A 16965-nucleotide genomic window follows, 5' to 3' on the forward strand; every position below is an offset into this window, starting at 1 on the left:
ACGCTCTGGGCTGGCCCATGAGGGCAGTGTGACGGGTCCCCCGGGGTGCAACCTGGAACTGGGGTACCACTAAGCCCTCTCTCTGTCCAGCCTGGGCTCCCTCTTACACTGTGCTGCTGTGCAAGCTACCAAGCCCTCCACACTTGCACTTCCACCAGCATTCACACAGGCAGGGACACACCCAGTTGCAGTTATATGCAGGCTTTGACCAGCCCTCTGCATGAACCAACGATAGAGAGACTGCAGCCCAAAACACCCCCAGCTGCCCAGCCTGGGACCCCAGAGCTGTACCATCCTGCCCTGATCAAATCTGACCAGTATATGGGTTTAATACCCAGTCCACCTGTCCCTCAATATGAAGAGAACCATGCACAGATTTCTATTAACTGAGTTGAGATTTTTCCCCAAACACTTCAGTCAAAATTCACTGGTTTAGATAAAACATGTTTATTAACTACAAAAGATTCTAAGTGATTATAAGTGATAGCAAACAGATCAAAGCAGATTACCTAGCAAATAAACAAAACCGCAAACTAAGTTTAACACACTAGCTAGATTGAATATGCATTAGCAGTTTCTCACCCTAAGAGATGGTACAAGCAGGCTGCAGACTCTTAAGGGGCAAGCTGCACTTGCTTTACAGATTGGAATCCCCAGGTCTTCCATACACAGGCTAGAAATTTCTTTACCCTGGGTCCAGCACTTTCCCCAGTTCAGTCTTTGTTCCTTTGGTGTTTCCAGGAGTATTATTGTGTGGGGAGTGAAGAACCCCAGATGATGATGTCACTCCCTGCCTAATATAGCTTTAGCATACGGTGGGAACCCTTTGTCCCAAACTTCAGTTTGCGGAAAAACACTGAAATCCCAAGATGGAGTCTAGAGACATGTGACCTTGTCACAGGCCCTTGCATACCTTGCTGAGTCATAGCAGCCATTACTTACAGGCTGTCTGGAACATTCACAGGAAGGTTAAGTTCTTACAGGGTCCATTGTCTTTGCTGATGGGTCACCGGCACTGTCTAGCTTCTTCATTGTTGTACCAGAAAGGCTAATTGTGGGTGTCACCCAGAGTAAGCAGGATTGAAATACAGATTCCTAGTCAATATTCATAACTTCAGATACAAAAATGATACATGCATACAACTAGGATAATCATATTCAGCAAATCATCACTTTTCCAATGACACCTCACATGACTTATCTTGTACAAAATGCATCATAATTATGCCATAATCATAACATAATATTTCTGTGATGAATAAGGGGTGCAGTGTCACAGGGTGTATTTAGAGTGATCCCCGCATTGTGTAGTGCCTGGGTCACAGGCTGCCCCCTTTCCGGTCCTCTTTCACATCGCTGCAAGGCAGCCCCAGCCTGATCACAGCTGACCCACGTCCATGGGCTGCTTGTTCCCCACCACCCTGCTGGGTTAATTCCACCCCAACAGGTCGGCCCTTGGGGAAGGCCAGGGAGTTGCCCTCACTGTCTCTGCAGCTAATTGCTTGGTGTCTCAGAGCACAGACAGGAACTGGCTCCACTCCAGTGTCACCCTGAGATGGGATCAAGGGTTACCCCTGACCTGACTCCTGCGCACACACATCTCTAGCTCAAGGGGGCTGGCTGGTGGGGGGTGGGTTGCAGCTCAAGCTAATAATGCAGTGGGGACACAGCTACAGCCTGGGAGTGGGGGAGCTCACGGTTCTGCGCAGCAGGAAGCTTGTTGCTGTGCCTGGGGCCGGAGGGGGCTTTTCCCAGTAGGAGCCAGTGGGAGTTAACCTGTCTGGCTCTCCGGGTCTGGCTGGCATCTCTCCCCCAGCTCAGCAGCAGTGCCATACGCAGAGCTGTCTGGGACCAGGCTCTGTCCCTCTTCCACCGTGTGGTAACCCCTGGCCTTGTACCTCCGGGAGCTGTAGATAGCCAGGGCAATGAGGATGGCCAGGCCAGTGGTGACAGCCACTGTGACACCGGCTGTCTCCTTGCCCGACAGGCCCCCTCCACCACCCAGCCCTGCAGTGCGTCGCGTCTCAGTGGGATCCCCAAGCCGCCACATCTGGGTCTGGGCATCTTTGACCCAGGAGCGCTCTCCATTGGCATTGGTCACCTGGACGGTGTCAATGCCCACCAGGGTCATGGCGGGTGGACGGGTGTAGGGAGGGAGCTGTGCTGGGGGCAGGGCTCCTCCGGTGAAGATCCCGGACTGGACGCAGTACTCCACTTGGCAGCCATCGCTGATCAGAGCCAGGTGCTGGCTGAATCCCGCCGGGCAGCGCTTCAGGTAGGGGTCATCCACGGTCCCCTGGTGGGCCCCCACCAGGGGGTTCCCTGCCTCACAGCTGAAGAGCCCCCCAAAGGGCACAGAGTACCTATGCCCCATCTCGTAGTCTCTGCTGACACACAGCTGGAGCTGGTCAAAGAGCCTCAGCTGAAAGAAGCCGGAGGGGCAAGACTGGGCGTTGGTCAAGGGATTGGCACTCCGAGAGCTGAAGAGACCCCCGAAGAGGTACCCCGAGTTCTCAGGGACCTGGCTTCTTGCCATGCACCAGAAGGCGCTGAACTGGACCTTGGACAGCCAGAACACATCCTTGCACACTCTCTTGCAGAACAGCCCCAGCATACAGGAGCTGTAGCACTCCAGGTGGCTGTAGCCTTCCTCCCGCTCCTGGGTGCTCAGCCGCACTGGGGTGTACCCCACAGGGCAGGAGAATGCCCCGGTGAGCGGGTTCCTGTGTTCTAGCCCCTGGCAGAGGACTGGTGCATCTGGGCCCCCCAGCGGGACGCACTCCTGGTAGGCACCCCCCAAGGTAAAGTTGGTCTCAGCCGCTTTGCAGGAGCCATCGTCGGTGTTGGCGTGGAAGTTGAAGTTTGGCGAGGTGGTGTCGGTGCAGCCGGGGTAGGTGTTGAAGGTGTAGTAGCGGCGGGCGGCCAACTCCACCCTCCGGGAAAGCTTCTTCACTGTGGGGCTGGGTAGCTCCGGCAGGCTGCTGGGCGTGATGAAGAAATGCAAGGGCAAGCCAGAGCGGTCAATAGCCACCAGCTGGTTGGTGGTGCCCTCTTGCCAGGCCTTGAGGGTGATCCCTGGGTAGAAGGGCACGCCACCAATGCTCTCCACCCTGGAGTTGGTGCGGTTGGACAGGTACTGTTTGGTGAAGGAGTTCTCCATGCTCAGTGACCCACTGATGCTGAAGTTGATGATGCTGTGGAAGGAGGCCCCAGCCGAGGCGGTAATGGCACTCCGTGTGGACATGTTATCCTGGACGAAGGTGGATTTGATCTGATCCTCTTGCAACAGGCTGGCGCCAGCATCCAGTGAGGTAATGACATGGGTACCGTAGTTCAGCACCAGCACCTCTGCCAAGTAGTCTGCCATCCGGCTCTGGTTGTTCTCCAGGTGCCCAGCGATGGTCACCAGCTGCTGACGGAAGCCCTTGTCCAGGGCTGCCCCGGGGTCAAACTTGGCAGTGTAGATCAGATTTCTGACCTGAACCCGCGTGGTCATGGCTTGGTCCTTCACCTGGTGGGTCTTCATCTTGCGGAAGTCGCTGGAGAACTTGCCGTTGAGAGAGGAGAAGAGGGAGACCTCTGTGTTGACCGAGGCGGCGGTGGCGCTCTGGTAGTCCATCCAAGATTCTATGATCTCCGAGTTGATCTCCAGGTTGCTCTGCTTGCGGGGGATGGTGAAGACCTCATCTGGGATGATGTAGGACCCGTCCTCTGTGGTTTTGCACAGCGAGTAGCCCAGACTGATCACTCTCCCCATATCCAGGTTCCTGAGGTTGTCCCAGCCCCCGCCCGGCAGTACCTCCAGCCCAGGGAGCTTTAGGGCTTTCTTACACTCCTGAAACCCTGCAGCAGCTGGCGGCCCTGGAGGCTTCTCTGCTCCTTGCACCCAGGCCACCAGGCTCCAAGAGAGGAGAGCCCCCAGCAACTTGTTCATGGCTGGGGCAGCGCTTGGAAGATGTAGCTGTCCGAGCGAAGAGGAGGGAGCTGTCAATACGTGCTGGTGGCTTAGCAGCTCTGAGCCCAGCTGTCTGAGAGTTCCTCCTTTCTGTGCTCCAGTTAGTGTTTAGAAAGAGAGAAGTGAGAGTGGATCCCTGTCAGAATTAGACGGCCGGAGGATATAGGTGGAGCTGACAGAGGGAGAGCCAGCAGAGCCCTCTGCCTTGCTCATCATGGTGGCAGGAGATTGCTATTCCCTGATTGTTACAATGCCCAAAGTGTGCTAGGGGCTCTACAGCAATGGATTATTGCCCCATCTTCTCCCACCTGTCTTCCAGTCTGACACCAGTGTTGCCCAGCTGCTGAGTGGGAGCAGCTGCTGAGGCCTTCCCAGAGCAGGAGAAATCGGATTCCACCCAGACGCTGCAGCAGTGAGCATCATTTGCTATATTTACATACAGGCCTGGAAGTGGGGTGGTCATAAACACCATGTAGAGCAACTCCTTCTCCCAGGAACCTCAGCCTAGCATAAATGCTAGGGTCCCAGGGAGAAACTCCACCTCAGCAATTGATTCCAATGGGAGCCCAAGTCAGTCAGCAAACTCTCCTGTTGCTTGCACAGGTCTCTGTTCTAAGAACGTAGCATCGCCCAAAAGCTACCACGCCATTCATGTCTTCTGACACTAAAAACTTGCTCACACAGTCAGAACGGGGAAGACTATTACAGCGTTCTCCGGTGATGCCTGCTGTAACAGGGTAATGGGACAAGGTCCCTGCCCTACCCCACCTCCACAGTCCACTTGTGGGTGGGACTTGCTGACAAGGGGTCTGGAGGAGGGACTCTGGTGTTACCCAGTTTCTGCACCTGCACTTGCCTATACTGTGTTGAGTTTAACTAAGTGCAAGAGGCAGATGTGACGGGGGAGAGAGGTGGTTTGGCAAAAGTGAACTGTGTGTGTGGGGGTGGGGCGGGGTGCTTTGCCCCAGGGGAGGCATAGACAAAGTTACAGGGGTGGGAGGAGGGAAGGAACGAGGGATCAGGTATCATTGGGACAGGGAATGATGTAGGAGACAGTTCACTTCTTTGCAGAGCCCTTGTGGGGAAGGACTGTGAGTGCACTTTCACTCTCGCTGCTGTGCCATCACCCCAGGCCCAGGCTTGCTTTCTGGGGCTCTGGAGTGCAATGCAGGGGCTGTGAGTGCTGATTAGGGGCCAGTCCCTTTGCAGTGCCAGCATCTTTGCCAGTGGACCTCTATACTGACCTACAGTGGCTTCCTCTATTCCAGTCCCAGCTTCTCAGGTGCCCCTCAATCCTGATCTTCAGCCCCCTGCTACCCCAGCCCTGGGCTTCCCACACCCAGCTCTGCCATTGCCCCTTAATTCCGCCCTGCTATTCCGCTGTTTATACCCTCATCCATCTCCACTGCTGCCCCTTAGTATTGCTACACAGCACCCCTGGGCCAGGAATCAGGCGTAGCCCCACGGTTGGCTTCACTCCTGCCCCGAGCTGTGTTGCTGCTGACCTGTGGTCAGCAAGTCGATGCAGCCATGGAACAAAAGGTTTTTCTCTTCCAGTGAGTCACGCTGCTGAGCTGCAATTTCACTTCAAGGGAGAGCTATGGAGCACGTGAGGGAGGGGAAGTTGCGTTCTCTCCTTGACAGATGGCTGTGATCCCTGCCCAGTAAGAGCCTAAGTCCTACTTCTGATTGCCCAACTATATAGCCAGCCAGGGCCTGGGTTTTCCCCAACCCCACAAGAGATGCTGAGCAAATGCTATGGCCTCCAACTGGAGCAGGGGGTGCTTGGCCCCATCAACCAATCAGGCCCTGCTAATTGTATTGCAGTAGCGCTCAGAGGCTGTGGTTGGGATGGGGACTCTGTAGTGTAACGAACCTGCTGACTCGTTACCAGGCGCTGAGTTAGCACCCAGTCAGATGCAGGCCCCGTGACCAGAGGATTGAGCAGTGACGGAGCTAATGTGGGCAGGAGGTGGCTGTTTGGTGCAGGCGTGGCACCTTTTAAAGCATATTATGCAATGGATGTACATGGGGTACAACACGAATTTTCACGCCGGGCTGGAGACCGCGCCCACCCCGCACTCAGCTGGCAGCAGTGGCTCCTGTCCCCTGGGCTGGGCCTGGCTCCTCGCGCTGGGCGTTGCAATGTGATGCACAGTGCTGCATGGTGCTGTGACCCTGTGTGCTATGTCACAATGCCAGTCACTCAAATTTGGCCCGCTTACCCCTCTACCGTGACAGAAAGGCTCCTGTATAGCACTGCAACCCTGTGCCCTAGGTTGCAATGCCCAGAGTGAAGCCCTAGTCCCAACCCCATGGGTAGGGCCCTACCAAATTCACGGTCCATTTTGGTAAATTTCACGGTCATAGCATTTTAAAAATCTTGAATTTCATGGTTTCAGATATTTAAATCTTGATTTTCATGGTGTTGTAACACAGCAGAAATAGGTATTTAAAAATGGCAAAATATAAACATGTAAAGTCCTTACATCAGCCTTTCTCACGCTGGGGGTCCCCACCCAAACGGGGGGTTGCAAGGCTATTCTAGGGGGGGTGCCGTATCACCACCCTTATTTCTGCTCTTATGCAGGTGGCAGCGCTGCTTTCGGAGACGGGCGCCTGCCCAGCAGCCGCTGCTCTACGGCCACCCAGCTCTGAAGGCAGAGCAAAAGTAAGAGTGGCAATAGCGTGTCCGCCCCACCCCACACAATAGGCTAGCGATCCCCTTTTGGATCGAGACCCCCAGTTTGAGAAATGCTATGTACTTTTGCATACTTTTACTCCATAGTACCCTACAATATAGAGTAAAAGTACACAAAAGACCAGTTTTCATGGGGGGAGACCAGATTTCAAGGTCTGTGATGAGTTTTTCACGGCCGTGAATTTGGTAGGGCCCTACCCATGGGGCTAGGTGAGGGCAGGGCAGGCTTTCTCTCCAGCCCCGCCCCACTCAGGGCCTCCCCTCTGCCCTGGGCTGAGATTAGAGTCACGATGCCAGAGCAGAGGGGGCAGCAGGCATGTTACCGTGGGAAATACACACGCGTAACAACGTGTGGAATTAGCCACCCAGTGGGTCTAACTGAAGGTGGCACCCCCAGTGACCCAGGGTTCAGTTCCCCACGCTGCCACAGACCTGCAGCAGATCCCCAAGTCTCTCTGTTCCCAGCTGTACCATGGGGATAACAGCACTGGCCTGCCTCGCCAGGGGTGCGAGGGTACATGCAGCAGAGACTCTGAAGTGCTCAGATGCTGCATTAAGGGGGTGGCTTTGAAGTACCCAAGCCTGACATGTCTCTCTTCCTTAGGGCTCCCCCAATCCCCACCTATAGTGACAGGAGGCCCTGGGTATGCAGAGCGGCGCACGTGCCCTTATCTGGCCCACAAAAGGTTAACGCTGAATCTCGCTGCTCCAGAGTGTGTGTAAACAGGAATAAATCTTCCCTGAACTGCCCATGTTACTTCCTCTTACCCAGCCCATCGCTTTCCCTGGCAGGACAGTTTCAGCAGAAGAAGAGCCTGGGTTAGGTTTCTAAAGGGGATGGATGCGGGGGTGGGGGGTGTTCTGTGGATACCACCTCTTAGCAATCCTGCTATTGACAACTTTTGGTTATTAGCATTTAGCAACATTTTGGGAACCGGTCCAGTCCCATTAACTTCAATGTTAATGGGAGTCAGATGATAGCACTGGCAGGATGCTAGGGAACAACTTTATTTATTTATTTATTTGTTGTCTTGCAGCCCTGTGGCCCCGAGTGGCCCTGCTTCCCATGGAAAGCCCTGGCTGCAGGCAGGATGGTGAGGCTGCAGCCAGGGAAGGCGGCATTGGGACATGCTGAGTCTGACTGCCCAAGATGAGGCAGAGGCTTTCCATGGGTGGGGGGAGCGCTGGGTGACTGCATGGTCCTTCTCCCTGCACTCTCCAGGCTGTGCCCTGCAGGGACCAGGAGCCTGGGCCTGGCATGTCCCAGTGCCCCCACTCCCTGTGGACAGCCCTGCTCACAGGCAGGTTTGCTGGGCTGCAGCCAGGGACAGAAGTGCCCTGTGGGGAGGGATAGCTCAGTGGTTTGAGCATTGGCCTGCTAAACCCAGGGTTGTGAGTTCAATCCTTGAGGGGGCCGTTTAGGGATCTGGAGCAAAAATTGGGGATTGGTCCTGCTTCAAGCAGGGGGTTGGACTAGATGACCTCCTGAGGTCCCTTCCAACCCTAACCTTCTATGAATCTATGAATCTATGGATGTCAGGGCAGCACATGGCCCAGAAAGCGCAGGGCAAGGTACCATGTAGCTCTGCAGGCCCCCAGCACCCCCGCTCCCTTTGGAAAGTCCTGGCATCCAGGCTGCCACCCCTTCCCTACTGCCCACAGCCCCGCCTCCCACTGCACAGCACCAGGGCCCCTGTGTGGGCAGCAGGGTCCTGGCAGTGGGGCCGCCTCACATCACTGTCTTCAGCGTGGGCCTTTTGTTTGTTGGCAACTTTCGGCTACTATCAACGTTTTGCTGTGAGCTGAGAAGTTGCTAATAACCAGCATCCATTGGGTCTGGGTGTGTGTCTATATCTATCTATCTATACTATGTGTGTTTGTGTTTATATCTACTGTGTGGGTGTATCTATATCTGTGGATGTGTTCTCTATCTATCTATCTATCTATTTATACTATGTGTGTGTGAATATATCTGTGTGTGTCTCTATCTATCTATCCTGTGTGTGTGTGGGTCTATACCTATTGTGATGGGTTCGGTCACAGAGACTCCCTTGGGACTGTCACCTGATGTGCTGAAGTTACCTCTGAGCCTGTTTTTCCTGCCAGCTTGGGACTCCAGAACCCTGCCTTGTTGAGCCAGACATGCTAGCCTGCTGCAACACAGACCCAGGGCTGGTCCACGCCCCCAAAGCTGCAGACTTTAAGTGAGAACAGCTCAGCAAGTTACTTGCCTCCAGCACCCAGACACCCAGTTCCCAATGGGATCCAAATCCCAAATAAATCCATTTTACTCTGTATAAAGCTTATACAGGGTACACTCATAAATTGTCCACCCACTATAACACTGATAGAGAGATATGCGCAGCTGTTTGCTCCCCCAGGTATTAATCACTTACTCTGGGTTAATTAATAAACAAAAGTGATTTTATTAAGTATAAAAAGTAGGATTTAAGTGGTTTCAAGTAATAACAGACAGAACAAAGTAAGTCACCAAGCAAAATAAAGCAAAACAGGCAAGTCTAAGCCTAATACATCAAGATACTGATTACAGGTAAATCTCAACCTCAGAGATGTTCCAATAAGCTTCTTTCACAGACTAGACTCCTTCCTAGTCTGGGCCCAATCCTTTCCCCTGGTACAGTCCTGGTTAGTTCCCGCAGATATCTTAGGTGGAAACTCAGGGTTTTCTCATGTCTGGCAGCCCCCTCTGTCCTACTCCCCCCACTTTTATAGCTTTGGCACAAGGCAGGAATCTTTTGTCTCTCTGGGTTCCCATCCCTCCTTCTAGAGATAGACTGAGTCATCTATCTGCCGCCCTGACTGGGAAAACCGAGAAGTCTGCTGCTTGCCAGGGGCTAAGATTCGCGATGTGATGGAGAGACTGCCGAGACTCATCAAGCCCTCGGATCGCTACCCCTTCCTGCTTCTCCACGTGGGCACCAATGATACTGCCAAGAATGACCTTGAGCGGATCACTGCAGACTATGTGGCTCTAGGAAGAAGGATAAAGGAGTTGGAGGCGCAAGTGGTGTCCTCGTCCATCCTCCCCGTGGAAGGAAAAGGCCTAGGTAGGGACCGTCGAATCGTGGAAGTCAACGAATGGCTACGCAGGTGGTGTCGGAGAGAAGGCTTTGGATTCTTTGACCATGGGATGGTGTTCCATGAAGGAGGAGTGCTGGGCAGAGACGGGCTCCATCTTACGAAGAGAGGGAAGAGCATCTTTGCCAGCAGGCTGGCTAACCTAGTGAGGAGGGCTTTAAACTAGGTTCACCGGGGGAAGGAGACCAAAGTCCTGAGGTAAGTGGGAAAGCGGGATACCGGGAGGAAGCACAGGCAGGAATGTCTGTGAGGGGAGGGCTCCTGCCTCATACTGGGAATGAGGGGCGATCAACAGGTTATCTCAAGTGCTTATATACAAATGCACAAAGCCTTGGAAACAAGCAGGGAGAACTGGAGGTCCTGGTGATGTCAAGGAACTATGACGTGATCGGAATAACAGAGACTTGGTGGGATAACTCACATGACTGGAGTACTGTCATGGATGGTTATAAACTGTTCAGGAAGGACAGGCAGGGCAGAAAAGGTGGGGGAGTAGCACTGTATGTAAGGGAGCAGTATGACTGCTCAGAGCTCCGGTACGAAACTGCAGAAAAACCTGAGTGTCTCTGGATTAAGTTTAGAAGTGTGTGCAACAAGAGTGATGTAGTGGTGGGAGTCTGCTATAGACCACCGGACCAGGGGGATGAGGTAGATGAGGCTTTCTTCCGGCAGCTCACGGAAGCTACTAGATCGCATGCCCTGATTCTCATGGGTGACTTTAATTTTCCTGATATCTGCTGGGAGAGCAATACAGCGGTGCATAGACAATCCAGGAAGTTTTTGGAAAGCGTAGGGGACAATTTCCTGGCGCAAGTGCTAGAGGAGCCAACTAGGGGGGGTGCTTTTCTTGACCTGCTGTTCACAAACCGGGTAGAATTAGTGGGGGAAGCAAAAGTGGATGGGAATCTGGGAGGCAGTGACCATGAGTTGGTTGAGTTCAGGATCCTGACGCAGGGAAGAAAGGTAAGCAGCAGGATACGGACCCTGGACTTCAGAAAAGCAGACTTCGACTCCCTCAGGGAACGGATGGCCACGATCCCCTGGGGGACTAACTTGAAGGGGAAAGGAGTCCAGGAGAGCTGGCTGTATTTCAAGGAATCCCTGTTGAGGTTACAGGGACAAACCATCCCGATGAGTCGAAAGAATAGTAAATATGGCAGGCGACCAGCTTGGCTTAATGGTGATATCCTAGCGGATCTTAAACATAAAAAAGAAGCTTACAAGAAGTGTAAGGTTGGACATATGACCAGGGAAGAGTATAAAAATATTGCTCGGGCATGTAGGAATGATATCAGGAGGGCCAAATCGCACCTGGAGCTGCAGCTAGCCAGAGATGTTAAGAGTAACAAGGTGTGTTGGTATCAAGTGGAGTGCCCCAAGGGTCGGTCCTGGGGCCAGTTTTGTTCAATATCTTCATAAATGATCTGGAGGATGGTGTGGATTGCACTCTCAGCAAATTTGCGGATGATACTAAACTGGGAGGAGTGGTAGATACGCTGGAGGGGAGGGATAGGATACAGAAGGACCTAGACAAATTGGAGGATTGGGCCAAAAGAAATCTGATGAGGTTCAATAAGGATAAATGCAGGGTCCTGCACTTAGGACGGAAGAACCCAATGCACAGCTACTGACTAGGGACCGAATGGCTAGGCAGCAGTTCTGCAGAAAAGGACCTAGGGGTGACAGTGGACGAGAAGCTGGATATGAGTCAGCAGTGTGCCCTTGTTGCCAAGAAGGCCAATGGCATTTTGGGATGTATAAGTAGGGGCATAGCGAGCAGATCGAGGGACGTGATTGTTCCCCTCTATTCGACATTGGTGAGGCCTCATCTGGAGTACTGTGTCCAGTTTTGGGCCCCACACTACAAGAAGGATGTGGATAAATTGGAGAGAGTCCAGCGAAGGGCAACAAAAATGATTAGGGGTCTGGAACACATGAGTTATGAGGAGAGGCTGAGGGAGCTGGGATTGTTTAGCCTGCAGAAGAGAAGAATGAGGGGGGATTTGATAGCTGCTTTCAACTACCTGAAAGGGGGTTCCAAAGAGGATGGCTCTAGACTGTTCTCAATGGTAGCAGATGACAGAACGAGGAGTAATGGTCTCAAGTTGCAGTGGGGGAGGTTTAGATTGGATATTAGGAAAAACTTTTTCACTAAGAGGGTGGTGAAACACTGGAATGGGTTACCTAGGGAGGTGGTAGAATCTCCTTCCTTAGAGGTTTTTAAGGTCAGGCTTGACAAAGCCCTGGCTGGGATGATTTAACTGGGAATTGGTCCTGCTTCGAGCAGGGGGTTGGACTAGATGACCTTCTGGGGTCCCTTCCAACCCTGATATTCTATGATTCTATGATTCTATGAAATGGAAAAGTACGAGATTTAAGATGGATTTCATTATCAGGTGACATGGTCACATGTCCCTGTGAGACCTCATTCTTCATTACCGATGGGCTGGCCCACAGGAACACAGGCAGGCTTGCAAGTAAATAAACCATTTACAACCAATTGCCCTAGTCAGTGGGAGCCATCAAGATTCTAAACCACCGTTAATGGCCCACACTTTGCATAATTACAATAGGACTTCAGAGTTACACTTTGTATTTCTAGCTTCAGATACAAGAATTATACATGCATACAAATAGGACGACCACACTCTGTCGTTTATAAGCTTTGTAATGATACCTTACAAGAGACTTTTTGCACAAAGCATATTTCAGTTACATCATATTCATATTCATAAGCATATTTTCATAAAGCATATGGAGTGCAACGTCACACCTATGTCTATCTATACTGTGTGTGTATGTGTCCTCATCTGGGGAGTTGCCAGGTTTTCGAGGCTGTAGAGCACATAGGTGCCCACGTCTGTCATGGAGCACAGCTTTAGACCAGCCCCTGCCACCTCTGCCCTCCCCCGTCACCACAGTGCCATGGTCTGTGGTGGGTATGAGGAGCCACGAGAAGAGCGGGCAGGGAAGGCAGGGGCTTGTGGCTGGAGCAGAGCCAGGATGGAGGGTGTCTGAGGTGACTGGGAGCCTGGAGAAGGGGGACCCACCTGACTTGTTTTGTAAATTGGGGATTTGTTTGTTTGCTCTTGCCAGCTGCCCCTCTGGCAAGAGCAAATGGGACAAATGCCCACTTCTGTAAACAACGTTGGGACAGCCAGGACAGAGCTTAAAAACGGGACATATGGTCACCCTACTTTTAAGCTAATAGTGACAGTATTGTAGAAATGAAGGGCTGGAAAGGAACTTGAGATGTCATCAAGTCCAGTCTCCTGTGCTGAGGTGGGACCAAGTAAATCCAGACCAGACCATCCCTGGCTGCTGTTTGTCCAGCACCTCCAGTGAGAGGAATTCAGCAACCTCCCTTGGAAACCTGTTCCAGAGCTTAACCTGATAGTTAGAAAATTTTTCTTAATATCTGACTTAAATATCCCTTGCTGCAGGTTAAACCTATTACTTCTTCTCCCACTTTCAGAGGACCTGGAGAACACCTGATCACCATCCCTTTATAACAGCCCAGAAAATAGTGGTTATTAGGTCCCTGCTCAGTCGTCTTTTCTCAAGACTAAACATGTCCCGTTTTTTAAATCTTTCTCCAGAGGTCAGACTTTCTAAACTGTTTATCATTTTTGTTGCTCTCCTCTGGACTCTCTCCAATTTGTTCACATGCTTCCTAAGCTGTGATGCCCAGAATTGGACACAGAACTACAGCTGAGGCCTTACCTGTGCTGAGTAGAGTAGGACAATTACTTATCGTGTCTTGCATACAACACTGTTGTTAATACACCCCAGAATATCAGCCTGTTCACAATGGCCTCACATTGTTGACGCATATTAAGTTTTGTGATCCACAAAAGCCTACACTTAAAGACTGAAATTGAGAAACTACCATGTCCCTAGTTAAGTTGTCCCAGTGGTTAATTACTCTCATTAGTAAATATTTGCATATTATTCCCAGTTTGAATTGGTCTAGCTTCTGCTTAAAACTAGTGTGTCTCATTCTGTCTGCTAAATTAAAAAGCCTTCTCCTGTCATAAACCTTCTTGGTTAATAGGGAGACTACAGTGGGTCCTACTGAAAGGTGAACTGTCAGGCTGGAGGGAGGTTACCAGTGGAGTTCCTCAGGGATAGGTTTTGGGACCAATCTTATTTAATCTTTTTATTATGGACCTTGGCACAAAAAGTGGGAGTGTGCTAATTAAGTTTGCGGATGATACAAAGCTGGGAGGTATTGCCAATTTAGAGAGAGACCGGGAAATCATACAGGAAGATCTGGATGACCTTGTAAACTGGAGTAATAGGATGAAATTTAATAGTGAGAAGTGTAAGGTCATGCATTTAAAGAGATTAATAACAAGAATTTTAGTTATAAGCTGGGGATGCATCAATTAGAAGTAACAGAGGAGGAGAAGGACCATGGAGTATTGATTGATCACAGGATGACTATGAGCCACCAATGTGATATGGCCGTGAAAAAAGCTAAAGCGGTCTTGGGATGCATTAGGTGAGGTATTTCCAGTAGAGATAAGGAGGTTTTAGTACCATTATACAAGGCACTGGTGAGACCTCACCTGGAGTACTGTGTGCAGTTCTGGTCTCCCATGTTTAAGAAGGATGAATTCAGACTGGAACAGGTTCAGAGAAGGGCTACTAGGATGACCCGAGGAATGGAAAACCTGTCTTATGAAAGGAGACTCAAGGAGCTTGGCTTGTTTAGCCTAACCAAAAGAAGGTTGAGGGGAGATATGATTGCTCTCTGTAAATATATCAGAGGGATAAATACCGGAGAGGGAGAGGAATTATTTAAGATCAGTACCAATGTGGACACAAGAACAAATGGATATAAACTGGTCATCAGGAAGTTTAGACTTGAAATTAGATGAAAGTTTCTAACCATCAGAGGAGTGAAGTTTTGGAACAGCCTTCCAAGGGAAGCAGTGGGGGCAAAAGACCTGTCTGGCTTCAAGATTAAACTTGATAAGTTTATGGAGGAGATGGTATGATGGGATAACATGATTTTGGCAATTAATTGATCTTTAACTATTCATGGTAAATAGGCCCAATGGCCTGTGATGGGATGTTAGATGAGGTGGAATCTGAGTTACTACAGAGAATTCTTTCCTGGGTATCTGGCTGGTGAATCTTGCCCATATGCTCAGGGTTTTGCTGATCTCCAGATTTGGGGTCGGGAAGGAATTTTCCTCCAGGGCAGATTGGAAGAGGCCCTGAAGGTTTTTGCCTTCCTCTGTAGCATGGGGCATGGGTCACTTGCTGGAGGATTCTCTGCTCCTTGAAGTCTTTAAACCACGATTTGTGGACTTCAATAGCTCAGACATAGGTGAGAGGTTTATCGCAGGGGTGGGTGGGTGAGATTCTGTGGCCCGCATTGTGCAGGAGGTCAGACTAGATTATCATAATGGTCCCTTCTGACCTTGGTATCTTTAAAAAAAAGAAAACTCCAGGGGGTGCTGTGTGGCATGGAGGAACGGATCCCATGAGTTCCAGAGCTGTCTGCTAACATTCATTTCCAGCCAGAGTCCAGGACCCCTCCTGACCCCCCTCCCCCAAAGGAACAAGTGTCCCAAAATCTCCAGAAAGTCACCAGGCAACGATTTGTCTACTGACAAATAGACTACTCTACAAATAGCCCAGAAACATGAAAAATGGAGCTCCCACCTCCACCTCCTGAACAAGAGGCTGATGGCCCTGCTGGAGAAAATTGCTGCAGACACAGTAGATGTCAAGGCCACAATGCTCACAGTACCACTGTTACCTCAATTAACTCCTCTCAAGCACTGACAGAGACGGTGAATGAAACAGAAGGGATAATATCATTGGTGGAAGATCAGCTACAAGGGCTCTCTGCCCTCACAGAGCCCTCCGATCACATAAAAGAAATATGTAGGTACCCATGTAGCATGTAGGTACCTATAGACCATGATCAAGTCACCTCTTAACCTTCTTGCGGATAAACAAGATGGATTGCGCAACCTATATGTCACAACAGGTATGTCTACGCAGCCCATGACAGCGAGCCTCCGAGTTGGCAGACTTGGGTTCGCAGGGCTCTTGCTAGGGCACTAAAAACAGCTGTGCAGATGTTGTCACTTTGTGGGCTCAGAAGCTTAGGGATTGGGGTGGGCTTCAGAGCCCAAGCAGCAACTGAACACCACTGTCTACACAGCTTTTTTTAGCACTGTTGTGCGAGCCCAAGTCTGTTGAGCTGGGCTCGGAGGCTCCTGGATCCTGGCTGTGCAGACATACCCTATAAGATTTTACAGACCTCAGATCACTCTTGTAGCTCTTTTCTGAACCCTTTCCAATTTTTCATCATCCTTCTTGGGGATGCCAGAAGTGGACGCAGTAGCCAGTCATGGTCTCGCTAATGCACAAAGGTAACACCACGTCCCGACTCCAAGTTGATATTCCCGCTTACATAGCCAAGGTTTGCGTTTGCCTTCTTGCCTACAGCATTGCCCTGGCAGCTCATGTTCAGCTGATTATCTGCCATGATCCTGAAGCCCTTTTCAGTGCTGCTGCTTTTCATGAGCCAGTCCCACCGTTGTCTCCGTCCGATCTATGCCTAGATGCCTGACCTTGCATTAGGCCATGTGAAAACAGACGTTCAAAGCAGCCAAGCTGTGCTGGTGAGCCCTGTGAATGTGACCTAATGTTGGAGAGTCCTGCACTTAGGATGGAAGAATCTCATGCACTGCTACAGACTCGGGACTGAATGGCTAGGCAGCAGTTCTGCAGAAAAGGACCTACCAGTTTCAGTGGACGAGAAGCTTGACATGAGTCAGCAGTGTGCCCTTGTTGCCAAGAAGGCTAACGGCATTTTGGGTTGTATAAATAGGGGCACTGGAGAGATCCACACCCCAATCTCATGGTGGAACTCAGGTTTGACACCTACCCCCAAGATTAAATGAATCTTCTTCTCTAGGACTGTGTCTGTACCTGTATAGACTGTGTCTCTAGCACTTATGTTGGCAAAACTTTTGTCGCTCAAGGGTGTGAATAAAACACCCCCCCGCCCCGAGCAACATAAGTGTTTCCGACAAGCGCTCATGCGCACAGCGCTATGTGGGTGGGAGATACTCTCCGGCCAGCAATGCTGCTGCCGCACGTCCAGCTGGTTTGATGCTGTTGACAGAAGAGCTCTCTGCTGTCGGCGTGGAGCGGCTCCGCGAGTGAGCTTACAGCAGCGCAG

The 16965-nt window shown here is 51.1% G+C and overlaps 1 protein-coding gene across 1 annotated transcript; it reads right to left on the reverse strand.

Moving 5' to 3' along the window:
- Nucleotides 1–431: 431 nt before the first annotated feature.
- Nucleotides 432–4035, reverse strand: MPEG1 (macrophage expressed 1). Its single transcript, XM_048855271.2, has one exon. The coding sequence runs from the start codon at nucleotides 3932–3934 to the stop codon at nucleotides 1772–1774; it is 2163 nt and encodes a 720-aa protein (XP_048711228.2). The 5' UTR covers nucleotides 3935–4035; the 3' UTR covers nucleotides 432–1771.
- Between the last annotated feature and the right edge of the window lie 12930 nt (nucleotides 4036–16965).

This window comes from Caretta caretta, chromosome 6, assembly GCF_965140235.1.
Source record: "Caretta caretta isolate rCarCar2 chromosome 6, rCarCar1.hap1, whole genome shotgun sequence".
NCBI lineage: Eukaryota > Metazoa > Chordata > Testudines > Cheloniidae > Caretta > Caretta caretta.